The 18,691-nt window shown below is 52.8% G+C and overlaps 1 protein-coding gene across 3 annotated transcripts; it reads left to right on the plus strand.

Annotated features, from left to right (window-relative positions):
* Positions 1–7,458: 7,458 nt before the first annotated feature.
* Positions 7,459–16,965, plus strand: LOC100350376 (cationic amino acid transporter 3). 3 transcript variants are annotated; one of them, XM_089319403.1, is made up of 12 exons: positions 7,459–7,599; positions 10,981–11,379; positions 12,492–12,650; positions 13,508–13,700; positions 13,823–13,935; positions 14,097–14,319; positions 14,402–14,541; positions 14,629–14,731; positions 15,193–15,398; positions 15,553–15,719; positions 16,472–16,580; positions 16,728–16,965. In XM_089319403.1, exons 2-12 carry the CDS (start codon positions 11,007–11,009, stop codon positions 16,847–16,849), a joined length of 1,908 nt encoding a protein of 635 aa, XP_089175529.1. In that variant the 5' UTR covers positions 7,459–7,599; positions 10,981–11,006; the 3' UTR covers positions 16,850–16,965. The 3 variants fall into 3 exon arrangements, with proteins under 3 accessions (XP_089175529.1, XP_002723388.5, XP_089175530.1); XM_002723342.6 differs by having other exon boundaries at positions 7,460–7,599; positions 10,978–11,379; positions 16,728–16,957; XM_089319404.1 differs by lacking the exon at positions 10,981–11,379 and having other exon boundaries at positions 7,467–7,599; positions 16,728–16,961.
* The last annotated feature ends 1,726 nt before the right edge of the window (positions 16,966–18,691 follow it).

Below are 18,691 nucleotides of genomic sequence, written 5' to 3' on the forward strand. Positions count from 1 at the left end.
AAATACCATTATGTTCTCCTTGATCTGTGATAACATGTATAAAATCAACTGGAAATAGATCTTAGTAAAAAATAAGAATGGTAATGGGAGAGGAGGAGGAGGAAAAGGGGTGAGCGTGTAGGTGGGAGGGTGGGTACAGTGGGAAGAATCACTATATTCCTAAGTTTGTATTCCTTAAATGAAAGGTTTGGGGGGGAGGTGGCACTATGGCATAGCTGGTAAAGCCGCTGCCTGCAGCGCCGGCAACCTGTATGAGCACTGGTTCAATTCCCAACTGCTCCACTTCTGACCCAGCTCTGCTATGGCCTGGGAAAGCAGTAGAAGATGGCCCAAGTGCTTGAGCCCCTGCTCCCACGTGGGAGACCCAGAAGAAGCTCCTGGCTTCAGACTGGTGCAGCTCTTGCCATTGCTGCCATCAGGGGAGTGAACCAACAAATGGAAGACCTCTCTCTCTCTGCCTCTGCCTCTTTGTAACTCTGCCTTTCAAATAAATAAATTAAATCTTAAAAAGAAAAAGGTTTCTGAGGAAAATATCTTTATCAGACATAAATGATTTATTGGATAGGCAGAGTGACAGAGAGAGAGAGAGAGAGAGAGAGAGAGATCTTCCATCTGCTGGTTCACTCCCCAAATGGCTGCAATGGCTGTGGCTGGGCCAGGCTGAAGCCAGCAGCCTGGAGCTCCATCTGGGTCTCCAGGTGGCAGGGGCCCACATAGTCACTGCTGTTCTGCCAGGTGCATTACTAGCAGGGTGCCTGATCAGAACCAGCGCTCTGATAGGGGATGCAGCATCACAGCTGGTGGCTTATCCCACGACACCGGCCCCCCACCAGCTTTTCTTGCCATTCTTGCCCTCGGCTCTCTTTCCATCCCACTGCTGCATTCATTCTGCGACAGTCCTGAGCTTCCTTTCCAAGCATCCTAGGGAATATGTTCCTCAGGTATTCGATCAGAGGCAAATCAGACACCAGGCAACAATTTAGAAGCTGTATTTTTGTCCTCTGATAGTGTGGGAAACCAGTGTGAAATTTGCTTCCTGCTGACTGACTACTTCATGTGAATGGAATCCCTACTGCACACGTGGCCTCTGGTGTCCTGAGCACGCTGCTTCAAGTTTATTCATCATGGCTGCATGTGTCTCCAGCACTTCATGCCTTTCTGTGGTTGGACGAATCCTGGGGAATGGATGGACAAGGTTTGCTTATTCATTGTTGATGGACAGAGTGAGGGTAACAAGTTAATGGGGATTTATACTGTAATTATATAGAAGTAGTTGTAGGATGTTGTGAACATAGTAAATGCCCTTAAGTTCTCTCTGGAAGCTGATGTAGTGTGTTTGGGTGCTGGAGCAGTCCTGGCTGCTCCACTTCCTGCCCAGCTCCCTGCCAATGTGCCTGGGAGAGAAGTGGAAGATGGTCCATGTCCTTGAGCCCCTACCATCCACGTAGGAGACCCGGATGTTGCACTAGTCTCCTGACTTTGGCCTGGCCCAGCCCCGGCCATTGCAGCTGTTTGGGGAGTGAACCAGCCAATGGAAGATCTCTGTCTCTGTAACTCTGCCTTTCAAATAAATAAAATAAATGATTTGAGTAGGTTATGTGAATTTCAGTTAAAGTCACTAAGAGGTCGCAAATGAAGTTCAGTTATTAGAGGTCCAAAGATTTGCTTTCCCTCAAGCTACTACCATTGACTGTTGAAGCCACAGGTAGAAATTTTCCCTTTTTCCTGGGGTTGAAGATATGACCAGGGACTACAGGTTGACCTTAGATTGTCCCATGTGCATTGAAAACTTTGTTAAAAAAAAGTCTCTGTATTCCAAATCCTGTTCCAGGTAGCTCACTCCTTTCCCTTTTGAGATAAGATACTGGGATTCTTCAGTATTGCAATGAGATGTTCTCAGAAATGCTCACCTGAGTCTGGAAAAGTGCGTCTCAAAGGTGAACCTGCATCTTAAGGGGCAGAAGACCCAATGAATGGTATTTACAAGTCTTGGTGGGGATTTCAATCACGGGAGTGTATTCTCATTGCCTGGGAAGTTGAAACAAGATGCCTGGGGCTCACCCCAGGGCCCATCAACTTGAATCTCTGTGGGTGGGACCCAAGGATAAGGATTTGTAAGCCACGCTCCCTGCATAGTCTCCTAGCTAATCACCTTCGAGAGGATTAAGTTGGTGTTCCAGGGTGTTCTTGACCTTGGAGGTAGGCTGCTTGGGGCAAGCTGTGACAGCAGTGCTCTCGGTGGACCTAGAGGGGCCGTCTGGAGAAGGAGATTGACCACTACTCCCAGAATGTCACTGGATTAACTGTCTCAGGGCCTGGTCATGACAGCTCTAATCCTAGCCTATAATCCATTTGCCCATTCCTGCTGGAAGGAATGGTTCGTGTGTTGTGATGTCTCCAAGTCTATGCCTTAGGCTATGGTTTTCCCTCTGCATCTGACCACGCCCCCACTGGTGGGTGGGATGTGGGTCTACCTTGTGTTTCCCTGCTGAAGTCTGAATGTCTGACTCCTTGTCCTGAAACAAATGCAGAACATTTGAGAACTTTCCCCGACTAGATGACAGTATGTGCTGTTTTAGACCCAGCCAAGTGGCTCCTAGCCTGGGACATTCTGTCCCTCAATAGTTTTGGTCTGGAGATGGTTTTGTTTATCTCAGTGGGGTGGGGGTGCTGCTGACACTTGTGGGCGGAAGCTGGGTAGGTGCCTGCCCTTATGTATTGAGGTTCTCTGTCTTCATCTTGATGACCTATTCTTGTCTGATGGAGACCCGTGGCAGCCACAACTCACTTAAAAGCATAAATGGCTTCCAGCCTAGTGGATGAAAGCAGCAGAGGGGCTGGTGTTGTGGTGTAGCAAGTGAAGCCTCCACATGATATGCTGGAATGCCATATGGGCACCAGTTCGAGAACTGCATGCCCCCTGCTGATGTGGCTGAGAAGGCAGTGGAGGATGGCCCAAGTCCCCGGGCCCCCATGCCCACTTGGGAGAACTGGAAGAAGCTCCTGGCTCCTGGCTTCAGATCGGCACAGCTCCAGCAGTTGTGGCCAATTGGGGAGTGAACCATCGGATGGAAGACCTCTCTCTCTCTCTGCCTCTCCTCTCTGTGTAATTCTATTTATTTTTTGACAGGCAGAGTTAGACAGTGAGAGAGAGAGACAGAGAGAAAGGTCTTCCTTCTGTTGGTTCAACCTCCAAGTGGCCGCTACGGCTGGCGTGCTGAGCCGATCCGAAGCCAGGAGCCAGGTGCCTCTCCTGGTTTCCCATGTGGGTGCCAGAACAGAATCCGGCGCCCCAACCGGGACTAGAACCTGGGGTGCCAGTGCCACAGGCGGAGGATTAGCCTAGTGAGCCGCGGCGCCGGCCTGCTTCACTTCTGATCCAGCTCCTTGCTGATACGCCTGAGGAAGCAGTGGAAGATGGCCTAGGTACCTGAGCCCCTGCCACTCATGTGGGAAATCTGGATGGAGTTCCAAGCTACGGCTTTGGCCTGGCCCAGTCACAGCTGTTGTAGACATTTGGGGAATGAACCAGCGATGGAAGATACCTCTCACTCTCTTGTTCTGCCTTTCAAACAAATAATAAATAAACAAACAGACCTTAAAAGTCTGTCGATCAATGTGTATGTGAAGATGAGACCTCAACAGCAAAAGGTCTCCAGCAACCCTAAGTCTCCACATCCATCCGCAGGTCAATCCAGGAAGGGGCATTTCTTTTTTATGCATTATTTTAGTTTGTAACAGAGTCAAGGTGATTGTGGATACAATTCTAAAAATACAATAATTTTCCAGTCCTCCCTCCACCTCTCTCCCTCCCACCCTCCTTGATGATTCAGGTTCTAACTGAAAATAAGTGGGGCTGGCATTTGGCCTGGGAATTAAGACACTGTTAACCACACCTGGGTCCTACATCAGATTGCCTGGGTACAGTCCTTGCTCCTCTCCCTATTAAAGCTTCCTGCTGGGGTCAGCACTGTGGTGCAGGTTAATCCTCTGCCTGTGGCGCTGTCATTCCGTTTGGGCGCTGGTTCGAGTCCCATTTGCCCCTGTTCTAATGCAGCTCTGCTATGGCTTGGAAAAGCAGTGGAAAATGGCCCAAATGCTTGGGCCCCTGCACCTGCGTGGGATACCTGGAAGAAGCTCCTGGCTCCTGGCTTAGCCTGGCTCAGCTCCGGCTGTTGTGGCCATCTGAGAGTGAACCAGCAGATGGAAGATCTCTCTCTGTCTCAATCTCTCTGTAACTCTGCATTTCAAATAAATAATCTTTAAAAAAATCCATTGGTTTGTTTGTGGTTTGAATAAATCTTTTACCCACTGCTTATTTTGTCCTTTGGAAACTACTGTATTCTGAGTTATAGTTTCTAAGCATTGATGCATTTCATGATGAAATATGAACAACAGTGCATTCATTAATTGTCCCATAAACATCACTATGGTCTTTAAATATTGGGAAGCTATCATGTTCTTGAAAAGGGTTAAAGGTTTTTCCAACATTCTGATTTTCATGTGAAAGCTCAAATGTTATTGTTAGCAACACATATTGGCACTTCTTTGAAAAGCCACTTTCATTTTTAAGAGTGTTTGCCAAATGTCAAGTCTGAGTCACAGTGATTAGTCTACTAGTTATTTCTGTAAGTCAACATGCTTTTCCTTGAAATCCACAGGGTTCAGCAAACAACTCAACCACGCAGGTGCTTTTTTTTGAGCAACCTTCATGCTGAGGTCTGCAGTAGAAGGGCTTCGTGTTTATTTCTCGTCTTGTCACACCCAAACTTCAGGGATCTTAAAATATCTCTTCAACCCAGATCATAAGCCTTTGTTTGTATGGATGAATGGCTGGCGCTGCGGCTCAATAGGCTAATCCTCCACCTTGTGGCACCGGCACCCTGGGTTCTAGTCCCGGTCGGGGCACCAGATTCTGTCCCGGTTGCCCCTCTTCCAGGCCAGCTCTCTGCTGTGGCCAGGGAGTGCAGTGGAGGATGGCCCAAGTGCTTGGGCCCTGCACCCCATGGGAGACCAGAAGAAGTACCTGGCTCCTGGCTTTGGATCAGCGCTGTGCGCCGGCCGCAGCGTGCCGGCCGTGGCGGCCATTGGAGGGTGAACCAATGGCAAAGGGAGACCTTTCTCTCTGTCTCTCTCTCTCACTGTGCACTCTGCCTGTCAAAAAAAAAAAAAAATGTATGGATGAACAACTTGGCCATGCTGGTGTGTGATCTTAATGGCATGGCACAGAAGAAAGGCTTATTGGAGCCCATCCCTTGACAGAGTGCCTGTGTTTTTTTTCACAGCATGCATTGAAGCATCACCAGATCACCTGTGGGGTCATCGGTATACCTGTGTCACCAGAAACAGACCAATGGCTTTCATTTTTAATGTCTATTTATTTTCATCTACTTGAAAGAGTGACAAAAAGAGACAGAAACAGAGAGGACAGACAAGGAGAGAGAGGGAGAGCTTCCTTTTGCTGGTTTACTCCCCAAATGCCCACAACAGCCAGGGCTGGGCCAGGTCAGAGCCAGGAGCGTGGAATTCCATCTGTATCAAGCATTTGAGCCATCCAATGCTCCTTCCCAGGTACATCAGCAGGAAGCTGGATCTGGATCAGCAGCAGAGTGGCCAGGATTGAGATCAGCATTCCTGTATGGGATATGGGCATCACAAACAGTGGCTTCACCCCGAGTCACACACACCTGACCCTGCATCAGTCTCTCTTGATTTCTGGAAACATTTTTCCTGCTAGCTGCTTAATCATGACATCTTGATCTTTCCCTCCTTGTTTTTCAGTCCGAGGCTGCGATGCTCTCAGCTGACTTCGTTTTCCTTAACCAGTGAAGGAGTGTCCTGTAATCCTGTTGCTGTGGTTTGCGAATGATCCATCTGCACAGCACATCTTCCGGATCTTCCCATATCAAATCTGACAGCACTGTTTACTGATGACTTATGGTGATAGTCAATATCAGCTCAGGTGTTGAACTTCTGGTTTTTGATACAGCATCTCAAGGTGTTTTTTTGCCTTTTTTTTTTTTTTTTAATGGTAGATAGAGGCCAGTGTTGTAGTGTAGCAGGTTAACTTCTGAGTTCCCAGTTGGCTTCAGCCTAGCCTACCCCTGGCTGTTGTGGGCATTTGGGGCATGAATCAATGTATGAGAGTTCTTTTAGTCTCTCTCTGCCTCTAAAATAAATAAGTAAATAAATACAAAAGATGGCAGCTGGCACTGTGGCACAGCAGGTACGATGCCGCCTGCAGTGCTGGCATCACATGTGGGTCCTGTTCCACTTTTGATCCAGCTCTCTGCTGTGGCCTGGGAAAGCAGTAGAAGATGGCCCAAATGGTTGAGCCCCTGCATCCATGTGGGAGACCCGAAGAAGCTCCTGGTGCCTGGCTTTGGACTAGCCCGGTTCCATCCCTTGTGGCAATTTGGGAAGTGAACTAGCAGATGGCTCTGTCTCTCCCTCTCTCTCTCTGTAACTCTGCCTTTCAGGTAAATAAATATTTTTTTTAAGAGCTACAGAAGCTTGAGAAGCACCCTTTAAATGGATCATTATGCTAATCAGGCCTCTGATTAAAGTCATCATGCAGACTTCTTACGGAACAGAAAAGATAAATCGATGAGAAGTTTGAGAATTCTATCACAGTATAATTCTGTGATGGGATTTTTGAATGTGAATAGTGGAAACAGGTGGTAGATTCCTAGGGAGAATACACATGTGAGGCAGAGTCACGATGGCCAGTAGGGGCGCCACATGACTTCATAGGACACGTTCCAAACTGCCCCCACGAGATGACCCATCACAGCTGGACATTAACCATATAACAAAGACACAGGAGATGGAAATCTCTGTGATAGGAGAGGAGGGGACCATTTCTCATTTTCTCCCTTACAACATCCCAGAAAATCTTGAAGATGGGGCATGGGACGCAACCACGCTATAAGGACCGTCCGAGCATCTTCAAATATTTTGGATTGTGAATATCTGCATATTGTGATATTGTGGATTGTGATAACCTGCATATTTTCTGGATGGAGTGAAGCCTTTTCCTCCTGAAAAGCTACAGCATTCACAGTGGTTCCAGCATCCCGTATAAGCATTGGTTTGAGTCCCAACTGCTGCACTTCTAATCCAGCTCCTGGCTAATGTGTCTGGGAAGGCAGCAGAAGATGATGCAAGTACTTGGGCCTCTGCCACCCATATGGGAGACCCAGATAAAGTTCCTGGCTCCTGGGTTCAGCCTGGATCAATCCTGGCTGTTGCAGCCGTTTGGAGAGTGAACCAGCAGGTAGAAGCTCTTTCTCTTCCTTTCCCTTTCTCCCTGTCCCTTTGCCTATCAAATAAATAAAAGAATCATTTATTTATTTTTTTAAAAAACTGTAGAACCATCCCTCTGCTGGAATCACAGAGTGTCGACGTCTGATGGCATCACCTACACGCTCTGCCCCGCCCTTCCCCACCTTCTCCACCAGGCACCTCCCAGGAGTTAATTTGAGCCTCAGGTGGGAGCCTTTGCTGCTGATCCGTCAGCTCCAGACTGTCTCAGTGCACAGACACCCCTGTCGGCCTCCCCAGCACTCCAGGGACTGCTTCAGGGACTCTAGGAGTTCGGTAAGTCCTGGGCAAGCTCGCAGCAGGACATGGGGCACGGGGCATGTGGGCTCAGGCACTCTGACGACTGCAATGCGGCATGCTGCTTACATCAGCATGGCCCCGTGCTCGGGTGGAAGGACCTGTTTCTGGATGGAAGCTAGGGGGTGTGGAGCTGGGTCTGGGAGAAAGGGTTGACACTGGTGTAATGGATGTTTCTGTCCAGTGTCCCCTTCAAGACAGGTCTTAGGAACTGGGGTTTCTGTTCCCCAACGTGGGCCACAGACAGAGCAGCCTTCCCTTGCCTTTCTGTCCTGGAGCTGGCCATGAAGCAATTATCACGTGCCTGGTCTGGTAGTTGGTCCCAAGTTGCCCATTTGAGAAGAGGTCCTGCTCCACACCTGGGAATCAGGAATGCTGCTGGGAGAGGCCAGGAAGAATCTGGACAGACAGGCCAGGCTGGGTTTCCCCACTGGTCTGTGTGATCAGCTCACACTATTCTCGTACAATCATCTCCCTATGTGGTTGTCCACGTGTTAATCATGCCTGTGTAATGAACATTCCATAAAAACTCACTGGGGCAGGGTCTGGGGAGCCCTCCAGGTGGAGATGTGGGGGATGGGAGGCATCTCAGGTCCGCGGGAATAAAAGCCGCTCCTGTGCTCTGCACCCCTCCAGACCTCCCCCAATGTCTCTCATCAGGCTGCTTACTTGAGCTGACATGCCCTCTATCATAAACTGGTAGATGTATGGGCAGTGCCCCCCGCCCCCCTGCCCAGGCCTGTGAGCTCCTGCTGATTATTTGAACCTGGGGCTATGGCGAGGGGGTTGTAGGATTCTTAGCTTCTACCCAGTGGGTCAGAAGCTCTGGAAGCAGGGTGGGGACACACTTGTGACAGTTAGAGTCGACCTCCCGAAAAACGTCACCAAGAGACACGTCTCTTATGCAAACAGCACGGGGAAGTTTTATTGATTATCCAGCATGCTGGGGCTGTCTGATCATCATGAGCAGAGCAGCCCCGAATAACCAAAGGTTAGGGTTTATAAAGGCAAAACCCGCAAAATCAGGAGGGGGAAGAGAATACACGGTTGCTAAGTGGTTGCTAATATCTTACAATCAGCAATTATGATCTTAAGACATAGACAAATTACATTTTCATTATTAGCTCAGGTAACACAGGTGTAACCTTTTTATTTTTTAAGCTTGAGCAATCATGCTAGGGGGTTTTTGTGCATTGCCAAGGGTGATGTAGTGTATTGCTATTGTCTGATTATTTGAGATCATAGTTTCAGACCAGAGTCTCACAGTTGGGGGGTGCTTTCTCAGAATGGAGTCTCAGGTGTTCCAAAATGAAGTCCCTACTGTCAAGGTGCTACTTCACTCTTATTTTTACAGCTGTACCAGGAAGGTATAACCTGTAAGCTTAACTTTTTACACCTGCACATATACAATTTTAACTCTTCATGACCTGTGTGCTGAGTACACAGCCAGAGGGATTGTCTGAGTTGGTGGGGCTGCAGGGGTGTCTGGAGGCTGTGACTCCCTTTGGGACTCAGGGGTAGGTAGTGTTACCAGGGTCAAGCCCTGCACAGAACTTACAGCATGTGCGTCATCCATCTGTCTCTACAGTCAGCACTCTGGACCCCTGGGTTTGACCAACCCTGGATCAAAACTATTTAAAAAAGGTTGTGCCTGACCCGAACATCTACATTTTCTTGTCTTTATTCCCTAAACAGTGCAGCATGACTATTTATACAGCACTTATGTTGCATAAGGTATTGTAAGTTACTCTCTGATATGGGAAACATGGATGGAGTTCCTGGCTCCTGGCTTCAGCTTGGCTCAACCTCAGATTTTGAAGAATTTGGGGATTGAACCAGCAGAATGATCTTTCTGCCCTTCAAATAAATAAAAATGAGTAAATAAACAAAGCAGGAGCAATAAAAATATCATGTTAATTTACCTCCAGGGTCTGTGTAGGAGGAGTATACAAGACAGTAGGTTTTGTATTTGGGCTTGGATTCTTTACCCCAGATAATCTCATCTATATGATCTCATCTATATACCCTAAAACCCGCCTCCTCCAAATCAGAAACACTCTGGCCCCAAGTCTTGGATGCGGGATACTCAGCCTGTGCTGCACACCACAAAGGATCAGGGAGAGATTTGCTACCTAGTGAAAGTCAGTCCTACCTTCCTCTATGCAGGAGCCAGGTCCTTTGTTTTTATGCCCTGGGGCTGAAAACAATGGATCTTGACTGGGGCTGTGCTGGACTCTTTTCTACCCAACAAACACCATATCCTTTCTTCCCTGTTCAAAAACCCAATTTTTTTTTTTTTTAAAGATTTTATTTATTTATTTAAGAGGTTGAGTTACAGAGAGGGAGAGACAGAGAGAAAGGACTTCCATCTGCTGGTTCACTCCCCAAATGGCCACAACAGCTGGAGCTGGGCCGATCTGAAGCCAGGAGCCAGGTGCTTCTTCCCACTGTCCCATGCAGGTGGTGGGCCCAAGCACTTGGGCCATCTTCCACTGCTTTCTCAGGCCATAGCAGAGAGCTGGATCGGAAGAGGAGCAGCTGGGATAGGAACTGGTGCCTATATGGGATGCCGGCACCATAGGTGCCTACTACACCACAATACCAGCCCCCACAAAAATCCAATTCTTAAGGAAATTTATTTATTGGAAATGCAGGGTCACAGAGAGAGGCAGAGTGACTATCACTGCACACATGTCACAGAGAGGGCATGATGACAATGATGTCCCCTGCTTTATAGGGAAGGAAGATCAAGTAAGGAGCTGGTGCAAAACCAGCCAGCTGAGGAGTGTCAGGGGCCTGCAAAAAATATCTCTTACCCATTCTTATCCAGAAGTCACTGTGTGCCAGGCATTGTTCTGGAAGCTTCTGTCTCCTCAGGTAGACCTTCCAAGAACTTTGAAAAGGATTTTGATCTTTTTAAAAACATTTATTTATTTGAAAGGCATAGTGACAGGTCTTCCATGCCCTGGTTCTCTCTCCAAGTTACTGCAATGGCCAGGGCTGGGCCAGGCCAAAGCCAGGAGTCTGGAACTCCATCCAGGTCGCCTATGTGGGTGGCAGGAACCTAAGCACTTGGGCCATCTTCTGCTGCCTTCCTAGGCACATTAGCAGGGAGTTGGATCTGCAGTAGAGCAGCCTGGACTTAAACTGGCATCTGTATGGGATGGAGTGGCTTTGCAGTGGCTTTACCCACTGTGCCACAGTGCCCAACCCCAAGAATTGAAAGTCTAACTGATGCCTGAAGCCGAGGACTGGAGATGAATGAGGCTCCCGAAGGTCCCTGTGGAGGTGGTCTTGTGCTGAGAGAGGCCCAGATTGGGTGGATGTTGCTGATGTCTTCCTGCCTTGTTTTCACAGCAGGTCTCAGCCCTTCAACTCCGTGCAGGATGCTGTGCCAGCACCTTTGGCGGTTTGGTCAGAAGCTGGTACGCAGGCGGCCCCTGGAGCCAAGCGAGCAGGCCGAGAGCCGCTTGTCTCGGTGTCTGAGTACCCTGGATCTGGTGGCCTTGGGTGTGGGAAGCACCCTGGGGGCCGGTGTGTATGTCCTTGCTGGGGAGGTGGCCAAAGAGAAAGCTGGACCGGCCATCGTCATCTGCTTCTTGGTGGCAGCCCTGACGTCTGTGTTGTCTGGACTGTGCTACGCCGAGTTTGGGGCCCGGGTTCCCTGTTCTGGATCTGCGTATCTCTACAGCTATGTCACAGTGGGCCAGCTCTTAGCGTTCGTCACCGGCTGGAACCTCATACTCTCCTATGTCATTGGTGAGAGGATGGGACGGGTGGATGGTGTGGGGACACAGGACTTAGGATGGGAGGTTTGGGACATGGACAGTGGGGTGCCTGGAGCCTTCCTCTCACACTACTGTCATCTACTTGCGGGGTGAGCGTGCAGGAGGAGGTAGGGAGGGGCACTTGTCGATGAGGGGCCGTGTTCCACGAGGCTCGTTTCTCGTCATTTTGATGTCTCCGCTCAGTTGTCACCTTCGGGAGATTCTCCCTGATGCTCATTTAAGAAAACTGCCACTCTCATCTCCCAGCTGGCCCCACCGGCTGGCCAGCTTCTTTTCTTGTGTAGCGTGTATCGCCTAACATCTGTTTATTTTTCTTTTTCTAAGATTTATTTATTTGAAAGTCAGAGTTAGAGAGAGAGAGAGGGAGAGACAGATCTTCCATCTGCTGGTTTACTCCCTAAATGGCTGCAGTGGCTAGTGCTGAGCCAGGCTCAAGCCAGGAGCCAAGAGCTCCATCAGGGTCTCCCATGGGTCTCCCCACCTGGCAGGGCTCCAGACACTTGGGCCATCTTCTGCTGCTTTCTTAGGCCAACAGCAGGGATACAGCTGGCATTGCAGGCGGCAGCTTTACCTGCTATGCCACAATGCCAGCCCCTCTGCATCTTAAAGTTTCTTTATTTGAAAGTCAGAGAGAGAGAGAGAGAGAGAGAGAGAGAGAGATTGAGATTGATCTTCCATCCTCTGGTTCACTTCCTAAAGGCCATGACTGGGGCTGGGGCTGGGCCAGGGTGATGCCAGCAATCAGGAACTCCATTCCAGTATCCCACATGGGGGCAGGGACCCAAGTACTTGGGCCATAATCTACTGCTTTCCCAGTTGTGTGAACTGGATCTTAAGTGCAGCAGCCAGGACTTGAACCTGAGGCTCAGGGGATGCCAGCATAGAAGCCAGTGGCTTAATCTGCTGTACCACTGATGGCAGCACTAGTGTACCCATTTTTCTAATGTTTGTCTCTGCTTGTCCCCACCCCATGTAAAGAAACTTGGAGATTGGCTATTTCGTCTTTTTTCCGTAAAAGTCTCTTTGAGAAACGAGGTTTCTCTCTGTCTCTTTTGTTCACAAAGAATGTCCATCCTCCCACAGGCGCAGCCAGCGTGGCCCGGGCCTGGAGCACCTCCTTCGATAACCTCATCGGGGGCCACATGGCCAGGGCCCTGCAGGGCACTTTCCCCCTGCACGTGCCCCACGTCCTGGCCTCCTACCCAGACTTCTTTGCGCTGGGGCTGGTGCTGCTCCTCACAGGTAAGGCAGGGGCAGGGATGAGCTGGGAGCAGTGGGGCCTGGAGGGGGGAGGCAGGGATGCAGGAAGGCCAGGCTCCAGGGCTGGTTCTGCTCCCGGGGCAGCCTGGGCATCGCACGATGCCGAGCAGTGTCCTGGCCTTAGACACAGTGCCAGGGACACCCGCCCAGACTCTGCCAACGAGGAGGTCTCCTGGGAGTCAAAATCACTCCTCCGCTGAGAAACACTCAGTTTCCTTTCTACCGAGACCAAAATTTGTTTTTAAAAGATTTAAGGATTTATTCTCATTCTGTAAGACAGGCTCCCTGTCTGCTGTTTCACTCCCCAAACACCCGAAACAGCTAGCGTTGGGCGATGATGAAGGCAAGAGGCTGGCACTCAGTATCCAACTCCAACGTGGGTGGCAGATGCCCACTGCTGCCTCCCCAGGGGTGCATTAACGGGAAACTGGAGTGGAGGGAGAGTACCTGGGATTTGAACCGTCTGACATGGGGTGTGGGCGGCCCACATGGCATCTTAGCCACTGCACCAAATGGCCACACCTCCCCCCCTTTTATTAAATGTTAACATAAAACATACTTGAAATTTAAACGCTTTTGACAAGCAGAGGGAAGTGTTCCCCTGATCTGATCAATGTATCTTGTGCACATTTCTTGGAGAGTCGAACGATGCCCTAGAGCGAGGTTTAACCCTTTCCAAGTATACGATGCACTGGCATTCAGTGCCTTCAGGGTGCTGTGTCCCCGACTGCCCCCGCCTGGGTCGGGGCCCTTTCCATCCACCGTACCTGCGAAGCAGTCCCGGCCAGCCCGCGCGGCCGCCTTGTCCCTGGGGTCACTGTTTTCCGGCGTCTCTGCAGGACTGCTGGCTCTGGGCGCTCGCGAGTCGGCCCTGGTCACCAAGGCGTTCACCGGCGTGAACCTTCTGGTGCTGGGCGGCGTCACCGTCTCCGGCTTCATCAAGGGGGAGCTGCACAACTGGAGGCTCACGGAGCTGGACTACAGCCGCGCCGTGGCCACGGCCCTCAACAGCTCCGGCCACAACAGCTCCAGGTTAGCGGGGCAGGGGCGGGCGGAGCTGACCACATTAGCAGCGGCCCTCCTGGGCCACAGGGAGCCAGGACCTGCGGCTCTGGCTGAAGAACACCCCTCCCCCTCCCCCCCTGTCTCCACAGCCTGGGCCCTCTGGGCGCCGGGGGCTTCGTGCCTTTCGGCTTCGACGGGATTCTCCGGGGGGCGGCCACGTGTTTCTTTGCCTTCATCGGCTTTGACTGCATCGCCACCACGGGTAACGCGGAAAGGGCCCCAGGGGCGGCCACCTCAGGGACGCGCGGGCTCGAGCCCCGGTGCCGCCACTGGACCCGCGGGCTTCCCGCGCAGGCGCGGTGGACGCGCAGAGGCGTCACGTGACCCTGCTGCGCCTGCGCTGACCCAGCCTTGACCCCGCAGGGGAGGAAGCGCGCAATCCGCAACGCTCGACGCCTCTGGGCATCGCCATCTCGCTCTTCATCTGCTTCTTGGCCTACTTCGGCGTGTCCGCGGCGCTCACCCTCATGGTGCCCTACTACCAGATCCACGTCGAGAGCCCCCTGCCCGAGGCCTTCGTGCACGTCGGGTGGGCCCCGGTCAGATACGCCGTGGCCGTGGGCACCCTGTGCGCCCTGTCCTCCAGGTCGGTGCGGAGCTCCTCTCCTGGCCCTGGGGGCTGCGCCGCGGCCCTCCGCGGCCCCTCACGTCCATCTCCTCCCCTCCAGCCTCCTGGGCGCCATGTTCCCCATGCCGCGGGTCATCTACGCCATGGCGGAGGACGGGCTGCTTTTCCGCAGTCTGGCCAGGATCCACCCGCGCACGCGCATGCCCGCGCTGGCCACGGCCGTGTCCGGAGTGGTCGCAGGTGAGGGCCTGCAAGCCTGGCAGGCGCGCTGCCTCCCGGCTCCTCCCCGCCGGCCCTCATGTTCTTGTGTTTTTGTCCCCACGCCAGCGGTCATGGCGTTCCTGTTCGAGCTTGGCGATCTTGTGGACCTCACGTCCATTGGGACCCTGCTGTCCTACTCCTTGGTGGCCTTCTCTGTTCTTGTCCTCAGGTGAGACTCCACCAGGGGGCCGGGAGAGAGGGAGGGAGGGAGAGAGAGAGAGAGATCTCTTCCATCCACTGGTTCACTCCCCAAATGGCTGCAACCACTTGGCTGGACCAGGCCAAAGCCAGGCACCAGGAGCTTCTTCCGGGTCTCCCACGTGAGTGGCAGGGGCTCAAGCACTTGGGCCTTCCTCTGTGGCTTTCCCAAGTGCATTTGCAGGGAGCGGGACCGGAAGTGGAGCAGCCGGGACTCGAACTAGCATGCCCACACTACAGGCGCAGGCTTAGCCTTTTATGCCACAACACTGGCCCCATGGGTCTCCCCCCGGGGCCATTGACTGCTGCCTTCCCAGGCGCATTAGCAGGGAGCGGCATGGGAAGCAGAGCAGCCTGGACTCTGACTGATTCTCGAGGGATGCAGGTGCGCCACGAAGCTGGCCCCTCAGTATCAGAATACCTCCCATTCAGGTACCAACCAGACCAGAATATACGCGAGAGTGAGAAGACAGGCGGGCAAGAGCTTGAGATGAAGCCTGGCCAGCCAGAAGCACTGGCCCCGGAGGGCACCTCTGACGCAGGCTCCTGGAAGACTCTCAGTAGTCAGTGTAGCCCCGGAGACCCAGGCCCCAGCCTGAAGTCTGGCCAGGCCGTCTATGGCTGTGCCTCAGTGCTTGGTGAGCGGTGGGGAGGGGGTGTGTGTGTGTGTCTCCGGGGTGCCCCGTGCCGGACACGGTCAGGGCTGGGGAGGGATGCTGGGGAGAGGGCCCTTCTGGGAGCGGGCCATTGCGGGAGTGGAATTGGCCCGAGCCCCCGGCGTGGCCCTTGCAGTTCTCCTCCTAGCTGCCTTCAGCCTGATGCTGGCCCAGTGGCCTGGGCGCTTGTTCTCTGGAGACCCCGTTTGCACCTCCGTGGCTGTGCTGCTGCTGCTGCTGGTTTTGGGGCTCACTCTCGTTGTCTGGAGACAGCCCCAGAATGCCACCCCTCTCTACTTCAAGGTGAGTGACCCCGTGCTCCTCCACAACCCAGCCTGAGTCACCAAACTCTGCCTACCTTGGTCCAAAACTCACCCGGCCCAGGAAGGTGGAGCGGGGCTGCTAAGATCAGGCCCATTCCCTGAATTCCCCGCCCCATGCGATGCCCTGTGGCTAAGCCCGTTGCCCATCCCTCTGGGATGTCCTGTGACCTGGGTTCACTCCAGCCCCGGGTGCTGCAGGCATCTGGGACGCGTGGGGCATCTATTTCTGTCTCACTGTCTGTCACTGTGCCTTTTACACCAGTGAATACAAATTAAAAATGGAAAACAGCTGAGAATACATTTTAATAATATAAAGATTCCTGTATTGTGAAAGGCAGAGTTGGGGAGAGATACCTTCCATCTGCTAGTTTATTCCCAAATGGTCACAACAGTTAGGGGTGGGCCGGGCTGAAGCCGGTAGCCTGGAACTCCATCCAGCTTGCCCACCGGGGCGTCAGAAGCCCAAGTACTTGGGCCAACTTCTGCTGCTTTCCCAGGTGCCCCAGCAGGGAGCTGGATAGGAAGTGGAGCAGCTGGGACTCAAACCAGCACCTGAATGGGCTGTTGGTGATGTGGGCGGCAGCTTCACCTGCTGTGCCACAGTGCCACCCCCTCTGGTAATTAAACCAAGTACATCCACCAGATTAGCGTTTAGTCTGCATGACAGAACCGGTCGAGGGGAGGGATTATTTACGTAATTAATGTTGTGCACGGGCTCCCGTCTGCCCGCAGGCGCCTGCCCTGCCCGTCCTCCCGCTGGTGAGCATCTTTGTGAACCTCTACCTGATGATGCAGATGGCCGGCAGGACCTGGGCCCAGTTTGCAGTCTGGATGGCGATTGGTGAGTGGCTGTCCGGAGAAAAGAGGCCTCTTGGGTGCCTCTTCCCACCACCTCTCCGTGACAGGCTGAGACGATAGGTCCCCTTGGGCCTCGTCGGAGGAGAGACCCCTGCCTCGCTCCCACCTCACCGACTCATTTCCCCGCTAGGATTTGCCATCTATTTTGGATATGGGATCCGACACAGCTTGGAGGAGAAGAATGATCGGCAGCCGCCAGACTCCAGCCCCCAGGCTCCGGGCGAAAGCTCTCCTGATACTGAGGTCGTTTGAGCCAAGAAGCGGGATCCCGGGCCGGCGGCTCTGGGCGGTCTGTGAGCAGAGTGTGTTTACTTTTTTTTATTTTTCAGAGACTAAGTTATTTTTTTAAGTTGACAAATAAAAATCTATATTTATGATGTCCAGTGTGATATTTTGATGTGTGCACGCACCGTGGACCGCACAGGTGCTGAGAAGACAGGAAGCCGACTGCGGCTTTGCTGGAGACTTTGATGAGGTGCCGCGGTGGAGAAGAGTCCTTCCACGCGGGTTTGTTTCTCAGACGTCATCGAACCCGAGGGTCAGTGGGCTCAGATTGCAGTGGGCTCTGCCGCCACAGACCCAGCCGCTGTAGGTTGGAGAAGTGTGGAGAAAGGGTACTGCTGGCCGGCACTGCGGCTCACTGGCTAATCCTCTGCCTGTGGCGCCGGCACCCCAGGTTCTAGTCCAGGTAGGGGCGCCGGATTCTGTCCCAGTTGCTCCTCTTCCAGGCCAGCTCTCTGCTGTGGCCCGGGAGTGCAGTGGAGGATGGCCCCAGTGCTTGGGCCCTGCACCTGCATGGGAGACCAGGAAGAAGCACCTGGCTCCTGGCTTTGGATTGATGCAGCACGCTGGCCGTAGCAGCCATTTGGGGGGGGGGGGTGAACCAATGGAAGGAAGATCTTTCTGTCTCTAACTCTGCCTGTCAAAAAATAAATAAATAAATAAATAAATAGGCACTGCTTCTGTGGTGACAGCAGCGCCACAGCTGGTGTCCCAGCGCGTGGAGGCAATGCCGAGTGCGGAAGAAGATGCACCTAGGCTGTGTGCAGACACGCTCACTTACAGGTGGCCTTAAGTGGCCATGCATTTTGGTATCTTGCAGGGGGCTCTGGACACCCCCCGACCCCGCTCCCTATAGATATCCTGGGATAACTGCATATGTGGCATCAAATAGGGTTAGGCTGCCACTTGCAAAGCCAGCGTCCCATACTGGAGTCTCAGCTACTCCACTTCTGACCCTGCTGATGTACCTGGGAAAGCAGTAGGAGGTGGCCCACGTGCTTGGACCCCCTCCACCCATGTCGGAGACTTGGATGGAGTGCCGGGCCCCCGGCTTTGGTCTGAACCAGCCTCAGCCATTGTCATTTGGGGAATCAGCAGTTGGAAAAACAAAACCCCAGGCCCCGTGCTTTGGTTTTCTGGGCTGGCTCTGGCTTGGGAGATGGTCGTTGGTGAGGCCTCGTCTGTCAGATCTGTGCAGGTGCCTGAGACACCCGCTTTTCTCACCGCAGCTGCACTGCACACTCTGAGGGGGTCCTGTTGAGGTCAGGCTCTCTGTCTCAGCACCCAAGCCCCTCACAAAAGCAGTCAGAACCCCAGGCCGTGTCCTCAGGTTTTGAGCAGCCCCGGGCACCTGAGGCAGAAGCCAGTGAGGCCTCGGGGCCTTTTGTGGTCACCACCCACAGTAACCCCTTAGGCTACTGTGGGTTAGGGTTTTGCTGTTTGAATTTCTCACATTTCCTCCAGGCAGTGGGCGCTGTCCACCCCGGCTGGGCTGTGTTCACCTGAGGCCTCTGGACAAGGCCTGCTTCTCAGGGCCCTTGCTCCCTCCCATCACCCATTTCCCACCTCACCCTCCATCCCTGCCTGCCCCACCCGTCTCCCAGGTTCGTGCACAAAGCCTGGAAGGGCAGTGCCTACCTGCTGTGGTTCCCATGTGTCCCCTGAGGTATGTGTTGGAAGCCTGGTCCCCACTGTGATGAGGTGGCAGGGCCTGGTGCTGGGTCACTGCCCTGGGATCCATGTAGCTCTCGTGGGGACTTTAAGAGGGCCCTCTCTGCCACATGCACCCCCCCTCCGTGCCATCTGCATTAT

Source organism: Oryctolagus cuniculus, chromosome 18 (assembly GCF_051225735.1).
Source record: "Oryctolagus cuniculus isolate XC-2025 breed Fujian yellow rabbit chromosome 18, ASM5122573v1, whole genome shotgun sequence".
NCBI classification, from domain to species: Eukaryota; Metazoa; Chordata; class Mammalia; order Lagomorpha; family Leporidae; genus Oryctolagus; species Oryctolagus cuniculus.

Excerpts from the sequence above, each read along its gene's own strand:
- LOC100350376 (XM_089319403.1), top strand. The coding sequence starts at position 11,007 with ATGCTGTGCCAGCACCTTTGGCGGTTTGGTCAGAAGCTGGTACGCAGG. Across the intron at positions 14,320-14,401 it reads CTGTGCGCCCTGTCCTCCAG|CCTCCTGGGCGCCATGTTCC; the intron begins GTCGGTGCGGAG and ends CCTCCCCTCCAG. Across the intron at positions 14,542-14,628 it reads CGTGTCCGGAGTGGTCGCAG|CGGTCATGGCGTTCCTGTTC; the intron begins GTGAGGGCCTGC and ends TCCCCACGCCAG.